Genomic DNA, 22904 nt, shown 5'->3' on the forward strand with positions numbered 1-22904 from the left:
ATCCTCTGCAAGTTTCATTATGTTACAATTGTTCAATGATTTAATATTAATAAGAAAAAAAAAGGCTAACCATGACCAAAGATTATGGCTTTGTTTTGCAGCCAATGAGAATGCGACATCGGCCGACAAGACAGTCGATGAACGAATCAGAAAACAAGATGTGTGCACGCTTCGAAGATGTTAGTGACAGTGATTGAAGCTTACCGTCCAGGCAGTCTCCCCCTCCGGCTCCCCCCGGCCCATGTCCCAAGTCGTCCCGTTCGTAATAATCGAACTGCGTGCTCTGGTCGAAGTGAGACGGGTTGCTCAGCTGCAGTTGTCGGGAGTCGTAGTCGCTGAGCTCGCAGTTGTCCGGGAAAAACGCTCTGCAATAAGAAAACATAAATACTCAGTTAAGTATTTAGGAGTCATGCTTATTAATTAAGGTGTTTTCTTTTGGTTAGGAAAGTTTATCTTTCCAGAGTTGCGTCGGCATTGTGTTTTTTTAGCTTTCTACGTTTGGGTCGGCGGGGCCAGAGCGGCCGCGACGCGGGAGCGGTCCCCCCGCCGGTCGTTAAGAAGCGTCTCGGGTTTCGGGGGTCTGCTCAGACCGGGACCGAAAGAGCCCGCGCTGGAAGATGCTTGTGGCTTATAACCGAATGTGCGTGTATGCAGAAGGTTTTGCCGCTTAGTGTAAAATTGTCCTTTTTGCCCGATGCAATAATTTAGCGGTTGGCGCCAGTCAGGCTGGGAAAATAGCAGAGAACAACTCTACAAGGAGTTTAGGTTTGTCGGTTGTGGCGCCAGGATGACAGCTCGCCGACCATTGGAGAACAGTGTACCACGTGTGAGTGGCGGAATTTGAAGAGATTGGTCGGTTCCTGAGGGGAAAGGAGGCCTCTACGTGCCTACAAAAGGAGCGCGGAGAGGATTTTGAGGGATTCGGACTTTGGATTTGACGGAGAGAAATTGGGGACGGGGGTCGAGACCTGAGACGAGGCAGGATGGTTTCCCAAGTTGGGACTTGTAACTAGAGTGTAAATAAATGCACATAGTTATCTACAAGCAGTGAGTCGACCCGTCACTCAGCGACGTTCGTGCCACCACGCTCCAGACCATCGGAGCGGAACCTGCCTCCCACACCACCGGGAGGAACAACTTTAACTTACTCTCAACATTTTTTTTTTTTAAAATTCGTATTAGAATGAGCGGAACTATACGACAATTCACCTTAAAAAGCGTTCCTTGGGGAAAAAACAACAAACAAAACAAATCCGTGGTCACGTGGCTAATACATCGTATAGAAGGCATTCTGCAGACACTGTCTGATGCGTGTTTCTTCCATGAACATGACGTCACAACTGTCAGCATACATGTTCGATGCAAACATATATATGAACCAAATGTGACTATACGGCTTTAGCCTCCGACAAACCATAAAAAAATAAAATTTGTTTAAAAATCCACCTTGGAATTAAATTTTATTTTTGAGGAATTTTAGTTGGCTAGGCAGGTGCGAAGCCTCTATGGTCACGAAAGGCTCAAGAGAAGCAGGGCTTTTATGTTCGAGGCTTCTCTCTTCATGATTGGTTCTACGGCTTTCTGATCGGCGAATGTGTCAATTTCATTGGCTGCTGAGCAATAATAAGATGCTCGGAATTCGTTCACGCTCTGCGTTTTTTTTTTTTCACGCCGTCACTGACTATGCTGATTGCGAGTTGTCTGCTTCTTGCGCATGCGCAGCACTGGCGGTGACGTCAGAACGACGCCGAGCTCTGATTGGCTTTGATTGAAAGGATAGTAGATAGACTTTAATGCCAGGTGCCTCGAGGTCTCCCCACCATTGTTTTTTTACTTTCAATCAGTCAATAAAAGCTCGGCTTTCTGGCATCATCGCAGCCCCTGTGCAAGAAGTAGATAAACTTGCACTCCACATTGCCAATAACTTCCCCCTGGTGGATGGCCATACTCGTCAATTGGACGTATACAACGACGCGCGTGCGTGCGTTGCACAGTTTTAGAGCTCAAGTTTAATACCCGAGCTCCAAATAAAAACGCAAGGGAAAGGCTATACCAACGAATGATAAAGTACAAAAAAAAAGACAGCCTCAGAAACAATGTCCCAATACACGAACTCATCTGTTACGTCACGGCGCGGTATTGGCGCGTCGGGCGCACTTCCGGTCCGAGGCTGTGGGCGGAAGTGCCCATGTGAGACGTGTATTCCGGCGTTGTTTTGAAAGGAACCAGACAAAAACCTGCCTTCTTGTCAAAATGCTGCGACTGGGACTGTACCAAAAGGGTCGAGAAAGGTTTGAAGGTCAGCTTTCATGTGCTCGGTTCGTCTGAGAACGTGGATATGTGCCGTGAAAAGGGAAAACCAGACGCCGTCGGACTACGATTGCTTGGGCGGTAAGCATTTGGGGTTGAATTCACGGATACTTCTGGCCATCAGATTTATTTGTTTTGTTCCAAAATGAATGCCGGAAAACCGTCAAGTTGTACGACCACCTGCGGACTGCGTTCAGTGCGTCTTCAAGTTCAAACGGTCGCCTGATCGTTCGAACTGTCGTCTGCTCCTTCAAACGTTTCTGCTTGTCGCCTGCTCTTTTAGAGGACACCGGCCCGTAGACCAAACGCGGGGCCAGTACTTGCGATAAGAAGTAAGTGCAGGCCTCAAAAGACGTAAGTTTGAAGCTTGGTAAGCCGGCTCGACGTAAACAGTAGATACAAGGAGATGTTGATCATTGTTACCAGTGGTCATCACCGACTTGTTATGCCTGATTCACTTAGTTAGATTCTGCTTGCGATTTTTAGTATCGACGTTGACCATCTCAGCTAAGGTTCACGCTTTTGCAGTCCGAACGACGTCGCTATTGAAAATTGTGAGCGAAATCTCATCATGTGAATCAGGCTTTAGCGTACATTCTGCGGCGTCCACGCGGAATGAATCGCCGCATGTCAGATTATTCACGCGAAGTTTTGCGGTGTAACGAGCCTCGTTAATTTCGCTGACGCCGCTCAAGTAGTCAGACATCGTTAGGAAGACGTAGAATCAACAATTTCAACGCGAAAAAGAGCGCGGGGACTCACAACGACGCCGACAACATCGCATTTCAATGGTTTGTTTATGGGCGACGGCGAGCTTCTTGCCCACACCCCCGTCGCGCATGCGCGGCGCCGGTGGCGTCCGCTAGGGGCGCTCCGGTTTGTTTGTAAACATGAGTTGGTGTATTGAGAGGCTGCAGCTTCTCGCCGCGCAAAGTGGCGCACACAGATTTGCGCGAATTTATAGTTTTATAGTATATAGTTTATATTATATAGTTCATCACGTATTAGTATTAGTTAGTATATAGTATTAGTTAGTATATAGAATTTATTGTATATAGTTGATCACGTATTTATATATATCGCTTATTTATTCGTGGAAAACAACTTATATGTGTTAGTAAATGAGGGGCATATTATTCACGCAGTCACGACAAAATCATTTGCTCCGTATGTTTGTAGGTAGTGCCTCATGTTTGCGTTAATAAAAAAAAAGGAAAATAGAACACTACACTCTTAAATAAAAGCTGGTAGTACTTACTAGGTAAAGGTAGTAACTGCTCGTCCCATATATTACTAGGTACGTTACAATGAAAAAAATATGCCCCGTACTCTTCTGGATAGTGTCTCATGGTTGAGTTAATAATAATAAAAATAGAACCCTACACTCTTAAAAAAAGCTAGTAGTATTTACTAGCTAAAAGCTAGTAACTGCTTTCACCTATGTTTTTAGGTGCGTAGTAACTGTAGGTAGTAACGGTCACGATAGTAGGGGTTACTAGGTCAAGAAGCTAGTAAGTATTATAAGCCTTAGAGTAGAACCCTTGTATTTCACTACCTTAACTCATTAACTCATTAACTACCGACAGAAGACCGGAAACGCAACGAGTCACGTGATTTCCGGTAAAAAAAAAAAGAAGAGGCAAGTGTGGTTATACCCCTTACCACCAGATGGCAATCGCAACAAAAATTAAAACTGATAATGAGCAATCCAGGTGCTGCTAGTCACCGTCCAATTAAAAATAGAAAAAAGAGAAACAGATTATATAGTTTCTTTCAACCCTTCCACATCTGCAACTAGATACACATCTTGCACTCAATCATTTTCAGCACGCAATTGTTACAATGCCATTCAACACAGATCACCTACAAATACGACGAACACACGTGACACGTTTACTCTAATCACTCTAACTCCCTTGACTGCTCATCAGTCTTTTAAACTGACCATTTAAGTGCGCAAACTCGTCTTCGTGTACAACCACGTCAGTGGATAATGTTGCAAATGTAGTGGCTTTTTTAGTGCCAATATCCCTTCTGAAGATAGTTTTCAAGCAATTCGTCTTCTATCTCCTAGTAGAAAACAAAGGCACGCGCGGAAATTATTACGAAATTCTGTAAATCAACCTCCCCCACCGATTCTCAGCATCCATCTGTCTGCTCCCACACAAAGCAGCCGCGAACCAGCTTTCTCCTCGCTTACATTTATCAAAAATTAAAACGAATGCGGTCGCCGTCGGTGAGAGATTGCTTCCTTGTCACCCGCGGCGAAGGAAGGCTGTAATTGATGGTGAGTACGACAGCAGCTGCACTCCTTTCGCGCGTTGCGCAAAAGATATGCTCCCAGAGTTAATACCACATGCAGCTCAGATCTTAATTTGTGTGTAGTCCACTGACGGATGCTCGTGTTTCTGGGGAAGATATAAGCAAATTCAGAAAGCCTCGTAGAATGCCAAACATTTTTTGTTTCATTAGTCCTAAAGCTAGATACGCTATTTACAACGCACATCAGCGGTCGTGACAGTGCACTGTCACGACCGAAGACAGCTCGCTCAGAATCATTCAACTACCGAGCACGCACAGACTGCGAGGAAGACGTTCTCAGATGGTGAATTCGGGTGGTCGCCTCTCTCCTCTGACCTCGATTCAGCAGAGCGCCCCCTCGTCGCCGCCAGAGCTACTCGGGATCCTTTTCAGCCGATCACAACTGCTGGCTTCAGAGCGCTCCGAGATTTTCAGACCAGTCACGGAATTAAAATTTCTTGACATTGGTAATGCATTAAAACAACACAATCGTACAGCGTACGGTGGACGATTGTGTAAAATTTACGCTCGCAACATGATGAAATAACGGTTTTGACCTAAATTATTTTACTCATCTGAATGTAAAAAAAAAAAAAACAAAAAAAACAAGCAGTATGCGAACTGATTTTTGCAGAACGGAAGGAAAGCCGACGCTTGGAAACAGATGACAACTCATCGCGTTTTCGACAGTGAACGCGCTGCGACAGCGGTTAGGCGTTTGACTGAGCAGGCGAATATAAAATGGTTAATAAACCGCATTTTTCTCACGGCGAAATATCGTGCAAGCATCGCAATGTGACACAAATCACAGTGCATTATATTCGGCTCTCCCTTTATTTTACAACACAAACCTTTGAACGCACTTTTACCAAACCTCAAAAATTTCTTGAAGCGACTACAAAATTCGGTAAAACAGCGGCGAGCTCGGCGAGCTGTTTCGTCGTCGGTTACGCTTAGCGGATTCACCGCCGTGAGATGAACGATCTTGTGAAAGCACTGGTAACACTTCACACGTCGGCTTTGCTTGTTACCGTCGCGAACGAATGTCGTCCTGTCCGTTGTAATCCTCGCACCGTCGAATGCAGAAGCACTTTGTAGAACCACACATCAATGACTGTCATGCCGGACCCCGCACACCACCACAGACCACTGCCGGCCATCGTCAACAAAACCACGTGATCACCGTCCAGCTACCACGTGACGCCTGCGCTGCTCCGCACTCCGACGGCTACAGACGGAGTGCCAGAGAGCGCTCTGAGAGGGAGAGGCGCACTCGGAATGAACCACCCGATCAGGCCACAGCGCTCTCTTTCAACAAAACGATTTCGCGCGCTCTGGAAAGAGCGCTCGAGAGCGCGCAGAAAGAACCACGCGAATTCGCCAAGAGTCAAGTAGGAGCGAAGCAGTGAAGCTTTTTGGAGGGCAAAACCAATGCCACTGAACCGGCGGAACGATCGCCGTCGAGCGGCAAACCCGGTTCAAAACATATTTTTACGAACGGGTCAACAACTTCTACATCAACATCTGTTGGCGTCCACATTCCATCAACTAGCAATGTTATCAAAATCAAACTTAGTCATGTTACATATTTGATAGCAACTGAGCTTACGGCAATCCGTGTAGCTGCTAACTACATTAATACTCAAAATCCCCAAGACTGGACAATAATTGTAGACTCTAAATCTGCTCTAAACTCTTTGTTGCATACTAAGAAAGAATAGCCCGAACTATCAATTGAGCCATGATATTCTAAAACGTTGCCACGTCATGTCTCAGGGACACAACATTGTCTTGAAGTGGATTCCTGGTCATAGCGGTATACCCGGAAACATCTATGCAGATAGGGCATCTGGGGAGGCTCAAGCAAATGAGGTCGGCCATGAAATTCTTTTATCAAGAAAAGATGCTAGCTACATAATCCGAAATATTGTGAAAGATATTTCATCAGCGTTATGGAGAGATCCATGTTATTATTACACATACTTAAAGCATATTGACCAAGGGATGATATTTCGAAGTCCGAGAAACTTTAATAGAGGAAAAGAAACTGCGATTCACCGGCTGCGCCTCAATGTAGCATACACGTGGAAATATTTTCATATTATCGGTCGAATTGACTCACCTATATGCCCAAGATTTTCAGTACTTCATGACATTAAACATATTTTATGCAGTTGCATACAATACGTAACACAACTAAAAACACTAATGCAAGTCTGAATATAAAAGTGATTGAAATTACTCAGCCGATAATCCAAACAAGTCCATCAGCGCTCTTCTACGATTCATGCGAGACACTGGTTTACAGGACGAGCTGTGAAATGAACTTGACTTTGCTATTTCTCGTGTGTGCTGACATTTTTTTAGAGCCGTACACTGTATATATATATATATACATATATATATATATATATATATATATATATATATATATATATATATATATATATATATATATATATATATCAAGAGGGACATGCGGCCACAAGATGACTGAATATGTGTCTTTCTAATACTAGCTCATTTAAAATGCTCTGAACTTTCGTGCAAATAGTGTGTATTTTGCTTTTGTTTTGTTTAAAAATATCTCTTCTCTTTTCTCTTCCTTTTGTTCTATCTAGTCCCAAACCTACTCCTCTCCTTTTTTTCGCGAAGTAGCAAATCAGCTATAAATGCAGGTTGACCTCTTTGTGCATGTAAATAAACAAACCTTCCTCCTAAAAAAAAGGAAAAAAGAAAAAAAACAAACATCGGGAAAATATTACAAATATCGTGCAAGATAGGTCGTCAGTCAGAACATATAGGACAAGACATATGAAAAGGGCACTCGTACCTGAAGTTAAAGGACTTGCAGTGAATGTCTCTAGCTTCAGAGCAGGCCTGCTCGCACTCTTCAAGTCGTTCCGTCCTCACCACTCGCCGGACATAGAAACTTTTGAGCCGGGTACCATAACCGACCCGTCTGAACACGGCCGACGAGAACTTGCACTTCTCAGCCAGACCGGGCGGCAACGGTGGCGCGAACGGTGGCGCGCCGCCACCGGTGACTGGTGGCAAAGGTGGATGAACGTGAGGCGGTGGAGGTGGCGGAGGATGCGCCGGGAATCCACCTCCGGCGCCGTGAGAGTGCTGCTGGACTCCACCTCCGCTGCTCGGGACACCGCCGTACGGAGTTCCATAGCCTCCACCGCCGTAGCCGCCACTCGAAAAGCCTCCTCCCGTCGCCGAACTGCCGGCGTAGCCAGAAGCGCTACTCCAGGAGCTACCATAACCCCCGTAGCTACCACTTCCGTAGCCTCCGCTCCCGTAGCCCCCGCTGCCGTAGCCGCCGGTGCCGCCAGCGTAGCCACCAGGTGAAGCGACGGAGGAACCGCGCCCAGGAGGGTAGCCTCCACCGGCTGGCCAGCGACTCGGCGGGTAGCCTGGGTCGTAGCCGGAGCCCAAGCCGCCTCCGGGAAGGCCTCCGTGCCCTCCCACGTGACTGACCACGGGACCTCCACCGATGCCGCCTCCGTGGGGAATTACGCCAGGACCGGGGTAGCCGCGGTGAGTGGCGTGGATGCCGTGCCAGCCGTGGTGATAGCCGCCGGCGCCGTGGACCCCGTGAGCGGGACTGCCGTAGCCGGTGCTTGGGGGCAGGGGATGTGGTGCGTAACCACCGCCAGAAGTGGCACCACCGCCAGCTATGCCGTGTCCTCCGGTATGTCCTGCACTTCGATCTGGAAGAGACAGAAAACCTACGGCTCCAATTTGTCCAGGAAAAAAAAAATAAAAAGCGGATTGCAAGGACGTGTAAAGTGACGTCGATGATATGCTAACGAAGGCCACGATTCTTTCATCCGCGGTAAGTGACAGGGCAATTCGTAACAAACTTTCGAAAAAAAAAAGATGCATTCAAATGAACTGACCGTTAAGTGAAGTCAAGACACAAATAGGGAGTTGTCTGACCGTTTTTCTTCTCTATTACGCTCTCCACAACGAAGACATCACTATTGCCCTTATGCGGTGCAAGGTTTGTCTGCAGAGTTCTGAATCTCATGAAGGTTGCGGAAAGCGTTACGGCGGAAACGATCTAAAAATACTTATAAATCGTGTCTTACTTTTTTGTCAACGTGGAGTATTTTAGGTTGCATTTTTGAGCCTGGGCTATCAGTTGCATTGCGAATTCTATCTATACAAAATAACACAAGACCAGCGCAATAAAAAGCAAGCGCACGAAGCCAAGAGCCTCTGACATCATAGCGAGCAACACGGAAAGCATGTAAGCTGGTACGTCTGAAGGAAAGGAGTGCGGCAGTTGCTGTGGTATACATACAAGGACACCTCCCCCTCAGGTCGACAGGACAGTTCCGAAGCCCCTGAAAGACGTGTACCGCAGCAGAAGCGCCCGGGGTTACTGGGACATCGGGTGCGTTTGAAAGCAAGCAACTGTGCCAACTCCTCGCTGTAGGTTTGTTTGAGTCCGAAGGGTGCGGTCAATAAAGCATCCCTTTGGGCAGTGCCTGCTCAGCAAGCGAAGACGACGCCTGAACTTGAAGCCAAAGCCATGCTTCTTGCCGAAGCCAAAGTTGAAGTGGTGCCTTCGGTCATCGTGAGCATCCAGCCGGTGGGCCCGACGGTCATACTTACACCACTTGAACTCGTAGAAATCGTAGAAATCGTCATCGATGAGGTTTGGCCTAGGTTGGCCGTCATACGAGCTGAATCGGCAAGACTGGTAACGGGAGGAGTATTCAACGGAGCGGCAATCCCTGCCGTATCGGCGCATGCATTCGTCCAGACACTCCTGGAAGGAGTAGGCCTTGATCTCAGCCTGATGAGCCCCGTCCAGCCGCTTCCGTCGGTAGCACTCGAAGGTGGCATTGTTGATGATGGCGTCTACAACGAGCAACAATGTCACGATGTCAACTCTCCTGCTTCTTTCTATGCTTCAGTGAGCTAGGTAACACGAATGGCTGTTCAAGAGTAACATTGTGTCACAAAAAGAGAAGGAGGTCGATCGCAGTTTGAGGTCACACCAGTTTGAGGACCTAAAAATTAACGAGATGTTTGGTTAGTACCGTGGCTCTCACTTGCTGGAGTTGTTGAGGAAAGTGAGGCTCTTTGCAATGCGTAATGGCGTCCCAGGAGCGGAGTATACAGAGACCGTGGACGACTGAAAAATAAAGAGGTGGTTCTGTGTTTTTTTAGTTCTTGTTATATACTCGGCATCAGCTACTTTGTTCTACAGTGTCAAGGTTAGTTTAGGTGGCCCAGGGCAGCAGACTCGCACTGATGCGAGAGCACGCGACATTGTCTTGCGTGTCATTCGCATACCCACGCACATCTAGCTTTGACCGAGTTTGAAAACTGCGGAAGCTACGCTACTGTAGAACACGGTGGCCTAAACACAGTAGCTCGAAATAGGTGACGCTGAGTGTAGAAACTCTAAACATCTGAAGGCAACAAAAACTAATAGTTTCTTAAAGAACAACGTTATTTCTGGTTTTACTATATATTTCCAAAAGATGTATGACATACGGTGAATATAGCTTAAGAACTGAAGAAAGTAAAAGTAAATTTATTTAACAATATATATATATATATATATTAAGAAGTCCAAAACCTTGAGTTCAAGACTCACATGACTGGCATAATTGACAAAGAGAGTTCAGAATGTCAAGTTCTTCAAGAACAGAAAAGGTTGAGCAAAAATAAGTTGAAAACCTTGAGTTTCTCAACAGCAAAGAAAATTGAGGCAATATTGACAAAGTTAAGTTGAGGACCTGAGTTTGGAAGCTCCGTGACCGAACAATACTCCAGCAAAAATGCGCTTCCTGTCTACAGCAAGTATGCACTCCTAATGCCAAGTTGTACCGAAAATGAATGGCATCAAGCTTAGAAAGTAGCAGCAGTAACCCCAAGTCTTGGCCTACCCCGCTCGGAGCTTCCGCAAAGGACTCTGTACAGGTCCCCGGTACTGGTCTTGAGAGGCTTGTGGCTTTCCGTTCCCTCCCCGTAGCCGAGGGGATCCTCGTCGTAGAGGGTGCATGTCCTGGCCTTGTCGTCGAACAGGAAGGACCGGCAGAAGTAACCCCTGTCCGGAAGGCTTCTGGTGCAGTAGTTGGAGCACTCCTGGAGGTCCCTCGTGGAGACGACCTCACGCTCGAAGGCCCCGTCCAGTTCCTTGCCGGCCTCCAGAATGAAGGCTGTCGTGGTGCACAACTGTGAACCTGCACGTCAAACGACGTCAGCCTTAGTAATTTAAAAAAAAAAGCCCCTAGAAACTCGCATTTAAGCAAAATATATTCCACCTAATACTCCACTCACAGGGCTAGCATAAAGGTACCGTTGACCTTTTTCAGAGAATTTTGTGCGCATGCCCGAACTTGAGGAGAGAGTAGGAAAGGGAAAGGCGCCACCTTTGCGGGCTCTCGTCAGACGCTGCCTGGCTTCGCTCGCATTGCTAGGCGCGTCTGTCCGGCACTATCGCGATGCCTCACCGCTGCTCGGCTGTTGGATGTACAAACAGCAAGAAAAACACGCCGAACGTGAGCTTCTTTAGATTCCCGAAAGCTACCGCGCACCTCAAGAAAAGAGAAAAATGGATTCAAGCGCTGCGACGCCAGAACTCCGACGGGACGCCTTGGCAGCCATATGTGAACTCGCGTGTTTGCAGCGTCCACTTCATTGGAGGTTAGTTCATTCATATCTGTCAGAACTCAGGAGATACCCGTCATACTCTGTGCAGGCTAGTCATTCATAGCAAGATTTTTTTTCCTGATTTTTACGACGCAGGGGTATCTTCACGAGACCAGAATCACCCGGACTTCGCTCCTCCTTGTTTACAAATACAAGCCGACACCTGCCTCCGCACCGACTTTGCTTGCACGGTACAGCAGGGCAGCGAAGAGGCGGGACGTCAAGCTGTTTTCACGAAAAATTATCTTTACACAGTCGCATAGTGTAAAGAGCAGGCCAGCTATATGCTGGCTTGTTCCGCTCAACCAGCAAAATTTATATTTACGCTTGAAGCTCATTAAAATATTGAATAAACAAATGTCCTACTACAGAATTTTATATCAACACGTCATCTAGTTCGATAAGTAGATCGATGACATACCTTGGCCCTTTTTAGTTGCATGCTGAAGTACCACGAAAAAGACGAAGACGACAAATGTTGTTTGTTCTGTTTTTTTTTTTTTTTTAGATAACTTATCGCGTCACGCATAAAATATGATCAAAGGACTGGCACACACAGATCTCGATACTAAGGTGCAGAAAGGAGAGCGACTATAGGGCCTCACGCCACTCACGCCTTCCAAATATTAACACATTTTATAATCCTTAAGACACATTATTACATCGCCACGGGTTTTACCGAAGAAATAAACTCCCACTGCAACGCAGTCGCAAGACGCTTGAACGATATCGGCGCTCTTGGAAAGCGATATCAGTTGCCTGCAATGTCCCGGCTTCATAGACGGTGCACACGTGCTCCTTACAAGGTGAACGGTGTGGTCGGGATCAAAGTTGTTCACCATGACTTTCTTTACGTAGGCTTCTTCTTTGAAGGCCCATCCTTTCCGGAGTTGTCTGCAGTCCTTCGCGAAGTACCGATCGACGCACGCTGTGTTGACGACCGGTACCGATGCAGCATCGGCACTCCATCCGTCTTGAAAAGCATACAGACGGATAAAGTCCGCAGTGTCGAACACGGTTGCTTTACTCGATCCTCCGGGATCCTCATCAGCCATTTGTAGAGAACGTCAGCCGGAAAACAGCGAGAAAAACTTTCCACGACGAGCGCACCAGAACGATCGCGTCGAGGAAGCGAACGGGGTGACGGGAGGACGGATTGAGCCCGCAAACGTTCTCAATTATCTCCACGAGGGTGCGCCACGGTCACTTCAACGAACTCTGAAAAAGGTCAATTGGCGAATCAACCTGCGTTCTTGGGTCCCGAGCACACTACACGCGCGGAGGATAGCTAACAGATTCGCCGCCGACGATAAAGGTCCCTTAACTAACTTTGCCTTTATGATTGTTTGAATGATCTATTCAATACATTGCGTAACGCTCTGTAATATAGTAAAACACGGGCGCGAGTACGAAGCATTAGAATGCATGTTTTTCTTGCATGAGTGCTTGGTAACTAATACAATTATTGAAGGCATACGCATGGGCCTTTGTTAGAGCTGTACTATACTTGTGAGATAGGGTACAAAATAGCTTCTTAACATGTGCGATATAATATTTCTAAGGCTTTTTGTAGAAAGAAGCATAATCAAGAAGCATATACAAACGAGCATGCTTCTTTCACTAAAGAAGCATAGTTCAAAGAAGAACAAGACTATAGTGACGCATCGTTTCTGAATTTGCACAATTGAAATTTATGTTTTTTCGCTACCGGAAAAATTGGAGAAGAAACAGAAAAGGTCATAAGTTGTTTGAATTCTCTCTATCTCTCCTTAAAAAGGTCAATTGATTTTTTTTTTCAGTTTATACGTGTAAACTAGCAGGCTTGTAGGATTTACCCCTGTAGCTAGTTTAAGAAAGCAAGCATGACCCGATCCCAACTCTCCAGTCTCACAAAATTCACTCATAAACAGTACAAGCTTATGCAATAGCGACCTTTGTATTACCCGTCCGAATTCAAACATTCCGCGCTAGTTCAGTTCTCGCATACTGTTGACATGAATGAAAAGAAAAGAATAGAGATCCATTTTAATATAGAACACCAGGCAGTGGCGACGATATAGATGCCCACTTCCGTTCCGGTTTGCGCTACTCTCTTTACAGCGGGCTCCCTTTCCCTTTACATTTTGGACGCGTGTTTGCTGGTCGTTGCGTCGAGCGAGTGACCCACTTGGCTACTTCCCCTTGTTTTGTGGTCCATACGCGGCTGGCGACTGACGGGGTATGGAGGAGCTATACAGGGTGTTTCACGAAAGTGGACAAATTCGATATTGCGAAAACTACCAATCGCACTAAATAAAAGGGTCGTGTCATTTTGGTCCTAGGCCAGGGGCATATTTAGGAAAATTCTTAAGGTTCAGGATAATTGAATTGTTCATTATTTTTTGAGGAATTAAGTTTTTTTTTATTATTGAGTTTAAGGGCACGGTTTCAATTAAAATCTTGATGAGTATCATGCAAAAACACAAAATCAATAAATTGCAGAACGATAGAACGCACGCGCACTTATTTTACAGCTTTCTGGGAAACCGCACAACTTCAACGGGTTTTGAAGTTTCGGTTTGCAATCGGAGCGCTTCTCGCACCGCCGGCACCGCACCCAGTGGAGAAATGGTGCAGCCAGCCTCTGCAGCGTTGTGCGAGGATAGCGAAGCAGATGTTGATTACGCTATTTCTTCACGGGGTGCGGTGCCGTCCGAGCCGAGAAGCGTTCCGATTGCAAACCGAAACTTCAAAAACCTGTCGAAGTGGTGCGGTTTTTCAGAAAGACGTAAAATATCGTGCGCGTGCTTTCTATCGTTCTCTAATTTGTTTATTTAGTGTTTTTCGATGATGCTCAGCAAGATTCTAATTGAAACTATGCCCTTAAACTCAATATGAAAAAAGAAAAAAAATTATGCGGAATTCATGAGAAACATAATTATTCCGAACTTTAATAATTTCCCTAAATAGGTCTCTGGCCTAGGACATAAACGACACATGCCTTTTTTTTTGGTGCGATGCGTAGTTTTCGCAATATCGAATTTGTCCACCTTTCGTAAAACACCCTGTATACGAGGAACAAGTTCGCCTATCTACGCCACCGTTGAACATATTTCTCGCAACGCGTCATTAAATTAAGGTTTTAAAGTCTTTGAGGAGTAAACGAATAGCGTGCCCAAAGGATTGCGGTGCGCAAAGAAATAGCGCCATCGTCACTGCGCATGCGCCGACGAGCCCAAGCTATGTTGTGTATTGGCGCGTATGGTGACAGTTAGGTACAGGCATATTATTAATTCTTTTTTTGGTCGGTTTGGGTCAAAGCGCAGCTCGGCGTCGGAAGGATCACCCCGGGCGGCGGGGGAAGACGGCGGCTTGGCCAGGAATGGGCGAGTGTCGCGGGAGTGTCGCGTTCAAGGGTGCGTCGAGCGGGCGCCTGCCTAATTGGGGAGCCGGGACAATGGGACGCATTCCCACGAGTGGCTGCCGGATGGGGCTTCTCGGGTAGTAAACGGTGCCGAACATGTCGGCTTTGCTTTCCTTGTATGAGCGGGCCGGTTTCGTAGGTGCGCCCACCTTCACGGCGCCTTCTTGTAATGACCGCCGAAGAAAACGTGGGGTCTTTGTGTGTTTATTTTGGTTATCCGTTTGAAGGGGTGTCCAAACAGGACACTAAAAAACTCACGACTCCGGCAAATCATGAAAATTGAAGCGGACGCTTCTATTTTTACGGTCTGTCGGAGTCGTGAAAATGTTTGCAGGAGTCGTGAAAATTTTTACGATCACGACTGCTCTCCTCGTCAGATTGACGTCACACGCCACCTGCGTCTGGCTCACCTCGCCAACGCCCTCGCGTACCGCCGTCGCCTCGGCTCCAAGGCCAAGGAGGTCCGGCTTTGGGTGGATTTGGGACATTCCTGCATCAAAGGGTGCGTTTCGCCCGCCTCGGATCTGCTTTCTTTGTCGAGATTCACTTTCGTCGTGATGGCGTCCGACGCGGTTCCGTATTGTAAGCGGAGGCCTTGAGCGATTGACCGACAGCCACCTGAGCGTGTGAGTGGCTCTCCGGACCCACATGATAAGCAGAGCAAGGCCGCCGTGGAGGAAGCGAGGGGGAGATTTGACGGAGGGAAGTTTCCCCCCGGGAAGAATTGACGGAGGGAAATTTCCCTCCGACGGCCGGAAGGGGATCGCGGCAAACCTCGGCACGATTTGCCGGAGTCGTGAGTTTTGTAGCATTTGTAGTGTCCTGTTTGGACACCCCTTGAGACGACAGCATGTTGTTGTTCTGCTTGTGTGCTTTTGGGACCAACCGTCGACCAGAAAGAAAATTGCGTGGCAAACAGCATTTGGTTCGGACGATTGGGAGAGGGAACCTGACTTTGACTCTAAAACGGAGGGGCCAGGGATGAGACGGGGCTTTTTGAGGCGGATCGAGCTGGGTGGTTGTCGCGTTCCTTGTCGGGATTTTGGAGGACGGAAAGTGCCGGGCGGCGACGTCTGGTCGCGCCCACCAACGTACTATGTTAAATAAATCTAAGTTAAAGTCTAATACCACCTGACTTCACTTCACTTCTCAACGTGTTCGCCATCAGGCCTCTTGTTACAAATGGCCGAACATCATCATCATCAACGACCTCTTCTTCGTAACAGTGACGACGATATATGCCTTCGCGCACGCAAAGCCTTTTGGTTCGCTATTCTAAAACTCACCATTGAAAACCTATAAAAACGCCAAGCGCGGTTCATTATGTTTACGCTTCTAACTTCGTGATTTGTTTTTCGGTGTTGCTCGCGGATAATTCCGATATCTCGTTGTCGGCAGGATGACTTCACAATGCAGAGCGTATTCTGAAGTTGTCGGTGTCCATTGAAGGCAACGAAAGTGAAGGACGTCTTTCAGTTACGTCATCATTCTGTAGAATGCGAGAAACTGTGTACTAATTGATCACAATAACGCCCTTCGAAAGCCACGAAATAACTGTGAGGTTAAGAGCGGCAGAGCGTCTTTCCGTACATACGCCTCCAGCGCAGGTGATGTCTACTCTCTGTTATGTCAGGGCGTCGCGTGAATTTCGACTGTGCGCGCGAAGTGCGCTCTATAAAATCTAAAGCGTCTGCCTCTCTCGCAATGCACTCGGGAGACCCAATCGCTTCAATTTATGGAGACCCCCAAAAAAGCTGTCTGCGCAGTGGCACCGAGGACCATGGAACGTCATGCTCACTGAGACATCGCGGATGGTTTTGTTTTAGGTTGAATCATACTATCAGGACCGTCATTCGGCGAGTTCCATTCGGGGGTTACAGACATTGGCTATCCTAACTGCTTTGCGGGAGGACCAAAACTCTAGATTGTGTACGTCAAGACATTGCAGAAGACAGCGTCCTGGTGGCCAGAGACAGCTAAAACAATAGCACCCCGAAGACAAGAACTCAGCCTTTGCTTCTCTGAAGTTTGGTTCATATCATTGCGTTTGACTGTGATTGATTACGTTCAGATGGCTTGTGACCACTTACAACGAAAGAACAAGCCGCCTCGGTGGCTCCGAGGCAAAACACCTGGCTACGGGTCCCAGGTGACTGGTTCGAATCTCGGCCGAGGTGCCGGCAATTTGACGGAGGCTTATTGCAGAGAAGGCGCCATGGTGCCCGAGCGTTTGGTTGCACACCAAGAGATCCTCAGATAATGGAAGTTAATCATCAGTCCTCTGCTGCTTCGTGCCAGATGCCCTTCTTTCGTTTGGTGCCTAGAATTCCCCAATCGGACTTAGACTTTGACGAAAGAAAAAACTGGCATACTCAAGCCGTCTATCGGTAGCCCTGGGAAATTCCTAATATCTGCATAAGTGGACTAAAGGCTTCGTAGAATTTTTCAGATAAAGTCTGCACAATATTTATAATAAATGGTTGCATATAACTAGGGTTTCGTGTTTTCGTATAAATCCAATAAACTCCAAAAACCCAATTGCCGGCAAACTATTGGAGAATTCGGATTTATCCGATAATCGCAAAATTTTAAGGTCACAATAGCAAAATAAAAAGCAAGAATAAAAGACCACATTTTACGAGTAATGTTTGTCAGAGCATAGGACAAGTGATCCTAAAAAAACGATTAACTTCTTTTGTTTATGTAGGACTATTGACAAAGAGGAGTTGCCGTTTATCTTGTCAAGTGTTGTCCAGTACAATGGGCTAATGTACTATCGGGGAAAAATGAAATGCGAACAGAGGAGCGCGTGGCTCGCGGTACAGGCTGCGCCGCCTGGAAGTGAGCATAGGGGCGAGGGTGCGTGGCCTACTCCGACGTGTTCACGCCCCTCACTCAGCGCTCCCAAAGCTTCGGCAGTGCGCCTCTCAGTGCGCTGCAAGCTGTCACCGCTATCTTTGCCTGCTCGGCGAGTACGGCGAGCTTCTTTGCACCGCACGCGCTGAGCCAGCAAAGATAGCGGTGATAGCTTTCAGCGCAGTAAGAGGCGCACTGCTGAAGCTTGGGGAGCGCAGAGGGAGGGGCGTGAACACGTCGGAGAACGCCACGCACCCTCGCTCCTGGCTCACTTCCAGGCGGCGCAGCCTGTACCGCGAGCCACGCGCTCCTCTGTTCGCATTTCATTTTTCCCCGATAGTACTTCGGGAACACGACAAAAACTACTGCTCCGGTTTTAAGTTTCAACTTGTGCTATGTTTCCAGTTACTACTTGTGCTTCTTAGAGGGAAGATGTGATGTGTTTTTATAGCAGTGAAAAATGTGAACCTGTAGGTTTCATAAGATGGGGCAGGCAGCGGAAAGTTTTATGCGTCCAGGGAGTTTGAACATTTTTAAAGTACCAACGTTTATTGAAGTAACACTCGCTTTCAAAATTTGTCGTGGGACATTCAGCACTGCCAATCGCACGTACGCCAATGTACAATGCAGTTGCAGAAAGATCTTTCAATACCGGTGATTTTTTGTGCGAATGAAGTGTACGTTTTTGTCCAGATAATATTTATTTTTATTCTGAAAAAAAAAAAAATAAGAACAGAGTAAACCGAAACTCTGAATTCACGATATTTGGCAATCTAACATAAATTAACTTTGATAAACTCCCGAATTTCCAGAGAAAAATAAAATTACAAGACCACCCTCTAAATTTCACATAAGATAAACTTTGAGAACACAGAATCCCCCCACACGCGGCGCTGACGTCTATCCGCCGCGGTGGCGCTGCTGTTGTCAGGACGCATGCGCAGTATCCACACCTCGTGCAGAAACGCCGCGTTTGCCTGCACCTTGCGAAGGCTTGTTTCTAAACAACCCTTTGGTCTATAACTATAGGTTCCGTGTTTTGGGAACTCACTTTTTGTTAAATTCGGAGGGTGTCTTTCGGGGTTTATTTTTCGCTGAAAATTCAGGCTTTATCAATGTGAATGATCTAGACGAGCGTGTAGGGTGAATACTTAATACGAAAAAAGCAAAACACAAACAAGGGAAAGAGGAAAGGCACGTCCCTGTTTGCGTTTTGCTTTCTTTGTTTAAAGTATCAAAGTTTTATTTTGTTAGATTTGAAATACTCCGTAAATTCGGAGTTCAATTTTACCATGTTCCAGTTTTCTTTTTCAAAATTCAATATGAAAAAAAAAACGTTCGTGCAAAAACAAGCCCTAAATTTATAAGAACTCACTGGAAACAAAATATATTTCTGCAGCTGCATTTCGCATTGGTACCCTTGTGACTAGTAATACCTGCCCCACATGAAATCTTCCAAACAAGCTTTGTTTGAATAAAAGGTCGGTACTTTGAAATAGCCAAACTCCTACACGCACTTGGGAAGCCTAAACGCTTCAATTGCCCTCCCACCTCCTATGAAACCTACAGGTTCAGAATCTTTCACTTCTATAAGAAAACAAGCCCTCCTCTGAGAAGCACGATTGTGGAAAACAGGAACAGTAACTTTGTCATCGCCCAGAAGTACATTGACGCGTTGTACTGCTCGCGAGGTTCACGACGCGCCAATACATTCTCGAATCTATACGAAACTCGCGCTGGAGTCGGGACGATTAAAGGACCTTCCTGCAGTTCTTGTCTGCCAGTGAATACCAAGGAAGTCCGCTGACTATACACTATTCAAATGTTTACAAATCCCCAACCTTGCGTGCAATCTCCACACCCCAGCACGCGCGTGGTCCTGGGACCAGAAAGCGATCAAAGCACACGTGCCGTACGCACCACTTCGAAAGATGGTTCCTGCTAAAAGTTTCTATATTATTGGCTACGCGGAGAGAAATCGGGGAAATGAAAACGCGGGGACCACAAAATACGGAGGTCTGATTGGAAGGATACTGAGTAGACGGGAAGGCCGGCCGCCTTTGTCCCTATACTCGCTGTTTGAATCCGAGACACTGCTCGGGAAGCGGACGACGCTCCTCTTTGCCCCGATTGGAAGGAGACACTAGATAGGAAAGATGGCAGGCGGCATTTGCGCCTACCCCCTAAACCCTCTAATCAGGGATCAGAGCTCTGACGTCACAGCGCTCTCGTATTCTCCCCCTCTCTTTAAGTTTTCCTCCACATAACTGGCTCTCGATGAAAGCACGTCACCGACTCTCTTATGAAACTAATCATTGTTGTCCTTGGAAAAAAAGCAAAAGACTAGGGGGCGACTCACTGGGCAAGCAGAGGTTCTCGACGTACTCCGAGTTGGCGTCCTGCTTGAAGGCCTGAGAGTTCATGTATTTGGTCTCCGGGCTGAGCCGGCAGCGCTGCGCCGCCCTGTCGAAGGTGGCCGAGCGACACACGACGCCGATCTCGCCCAGGCACTTGTCCTCGCAGTCGGTACGGTTCGAGGCGAACACCTCCTTGTCGCCCGCCCCTTCCAATCGGTAGCCCGGACTCCGGTCAAACACGTACAGACGACTGGAGCACTCCGTGTTCACCTTGGTGGCTGTGAGAAAAAGGCAGACATGTCGACGTGTTATTTCAGCATCTGAATGTAGAAATTTCTAGAGGGTTTAATATGAGAGGAGGAAACGGTAACGGACAGTGTGTGGCTCGTAAGTGTTATACCATTAAAGCTGCAGTCGCACTACTAATACGATATACAAAATGTGCGGTGTTTGTTGAAGAGGAGACAAGGAATCACGGCGAACATTACCAGTATCCGAGCGAACGACGAAGCTCGGAATACGACCAGGGCCGATTTTCTCGAAGCGATGGTAAACCCAGTTTGGTAAACCACGGTGCCTAGGAAGGAAAAAGTACCTAGGGTGCTGTAATAAATGGCTGGATAAAGAACAACCTTAATTATTTCTGATTGGGCAGTAAGATCTGCGTCATCTATCGGTGAAACAAGCCAGTCATTTTGTTTATCCTCTTTTTCCGCTGGTTTTTATCGATCTAGTATGGTATTTTAAGTCAAAATATGGAAATGTTGCACTTGAAGACCACTTTATTTGCTTCAGATGGCACGAAGAAAGTTTTGCTATTACGCTAGAGTTTGTCGACGAATATTCGAAAATGTAAGGAACATTTCCTTCAGTATGTTTCGCCACAAGCAACGCATATCTTTCCCGTGTAGCTTCCAGTCTGGCAACGCCGGTGCTGTAGTCTCGTTTTTGTTTCTTGCGACGCACGTTTCTGCGATTCCTGCTGATATCAACTGTTTTCCCCCTCTTCCGTTTGCCCAACCGATCCATCGGTGACGAGAAGCTAAGCTTCTCGTCACTGTTGAATTGCTGGCCACCGGGAATATGTAGAAACCTCGATGCTGTCGGCATACTGTCGGCGCACTGCGAACAAAAAAACAGTACAATGTCCCAGCTGTTCACCGGGAACGAAGACCTTATCGAGGATAACCCCTTCTCTCTGCAAAGTAATCGCTGCTCACGAGTTGGCGTGCATAGTGTAACAAATTAAACGTGTTAGTATAAATATATACCAACACTCGTTCGCAAAACATTTTTTTACTCACCATAAAAACCCTTGCAAGGCTTAAGCACCGCCATATGTCTTGGATCCCGGACTGCTGAAGCGTGATACGTTCGCGGAATGCTGCCGTCGGTAGTTTAGTAGTCCCTCTGAAACTACCGCTTTGCTTGACGTGCTAATAAGCTGATGGTGCGTCATTAATATAACAGCCGGATCAAAATGAATGTTCAGCAGAACCAAGCAGAACTATTAACCCTCATTAAGCGACGCCGCGGCCATTTTGCTTGTAGGTACTGCTCCTCCCTCGGCGCCCCTGCTCTCCCAGTCACGTGACCTAAAATTCCCTCTTCTAGGGACAATAGTCAACTTTAAACCACGGTTCGCGTTCGAGAAAACGGGCCCAGACGAAGGAGGTGCGATGTGGACAGGTACATTGGGCGTGACGTTTCACTTGCACATTGCCCCAGAGCACATGGCATTTTTCAAATCGATTCATCTTATAAGCTTCAGCGTTCGCTGATGTCTTTCTCTTCTTCGTCCTGATTGGCTGTCTTCGTGTTCTGCAGGAAAGCGCAACTCAAAAACCTTTGCTAGAGTGCATACGATGGGCTAAGTAAGTGGCCTCCACAAGTTTTGACAGAGGAGCTGGGTTGGTGATTGTCGCAGTCTCGAGCGCCGGATAATAAATAATCGAATATAAACGACGAAAACATAAACAAATGAGTCGATGACAATTTCAATACATCATTTTAAATTACAATGCCAAAATATCTAAAGTGAATATAGACGCAAACACCTTATTTTTACATTACACGTTTAGCTAATTATGATATTAAAAAAAAATTGGCAGAGAAAGCACGTCAGACATAAATCATTAAATCAATAGGAACTGATAATTTGCCTTATTCAGAAAGGACAAAACACTACATTAGAATGTTAGAACTCATGACCAAAATAGGGAAGTTATGATTCAAGACACTAAGCCCTATGCGTACATAAGACGCAAAATTTTTTTAGCGCAATTGAAGCGACATAGCACAAACAACTAACACTGGGGATCGTGGTGCTGACAATATACAATAAATATGGCACAAAACTATCAGTGGGATATCAATAAGAACCGATATGATTCGTTTGCTGCACGTCGCGCCGCCGTTTCTTTACGTGCGCTAATCTTTGTGCCGATAGCAGCGGGTTTGCCATAAGTGGCCGCTATCCCGGCCTCACTGGAGGCGCTGCGGCCAGCCACGGGTTGGTCGGAAGATCATAGTCCAGCCCGCGAGCCAGATCTGGCTTTCGGGCTGGATTCTGGAAACCCTTGGGCTAAGCCATGTCAAGACTTGCAAAAAAGCACTTCAGGCCGAAGGTAAAGAGAAGCAGGATCTCTAGTAGATTCAAATTTCGTTATTAGAGGCATCTAAAGTGTTCAGAAAGTACTCTACTAATAAAAATAAAAGCATAAAATTATACCACGAAGTGTCTCTACTTATTCACTCGCACTTCCATTAACATTGTGCGCGCAGACGGCCACGATGTGGTGAGTGTATTCATGTTGAAAATGAACAGAAGTAAGAGTACATATTGGGCAACCGTTTAAGTCATGTTTCGCTATAAATTAGACAAAAAATGATTTTCATATTGACGCTGCACCAACTAATTTGCTCCTTCAATCTTCACTATCTGCGGTACAGTCCCGCATAATCTAATATAATCCTCAAATTGTTCTCACACTAGG

The 22904-nt window shown here is 46.6% G+C and overlaps 1 protein-coding gene across 1 annotated transcript in view; it reads right to left on the reverse strand.

The window, feature by feature from the left end:
- LOC8039344 overlaps positions 1-22904 on the reverse strand; it is a 58961-nt gene that overhangs the window by 14206 nt on the left and 21851 nt on the right. The window contains exons 4-9 of the mRNA XM_042289278.1: positions 19911-20186; positions 10527-10823; positions 9241-9489; positions 8139-8330; positions 7445-8072; positions 205-365 (exon numbers count right to left, since the gene is read on the reverse strand). Coding sequence (XP_042145212.1) covers positions 205-365; positions 7445-8072; positions 8139-8330; positions 9241-9489; positions 10527-10823; positions 19911-20186 — 1803 coding nt within the window. The remainder of the gene's footprint in view (positions 1-204; positions 366-7444; positions 8073-8138; positions 8331-9240; positions 9490-10526; positions 10824-19910; positions 20187-22904) is intronic.

This window comes from Ixodes scapularis, unplaced genomic scaffold, assembly GCF_016920785.2.
Source record: "Ixodes scapularis isolate PalLabHiFi unplaced genomic scaffold, ASM1692078v2 PGA_scaffold12__126_contigs__length_90152505, whole genome shotgun sequence".
In the NCBI taxonomy this organism is placed as follows: Eukaryota; Metazoa; Arthropoda; class Arachnida; order Ixodida; family Ixodidae; genus Ixodes; species Ixodes scapularis.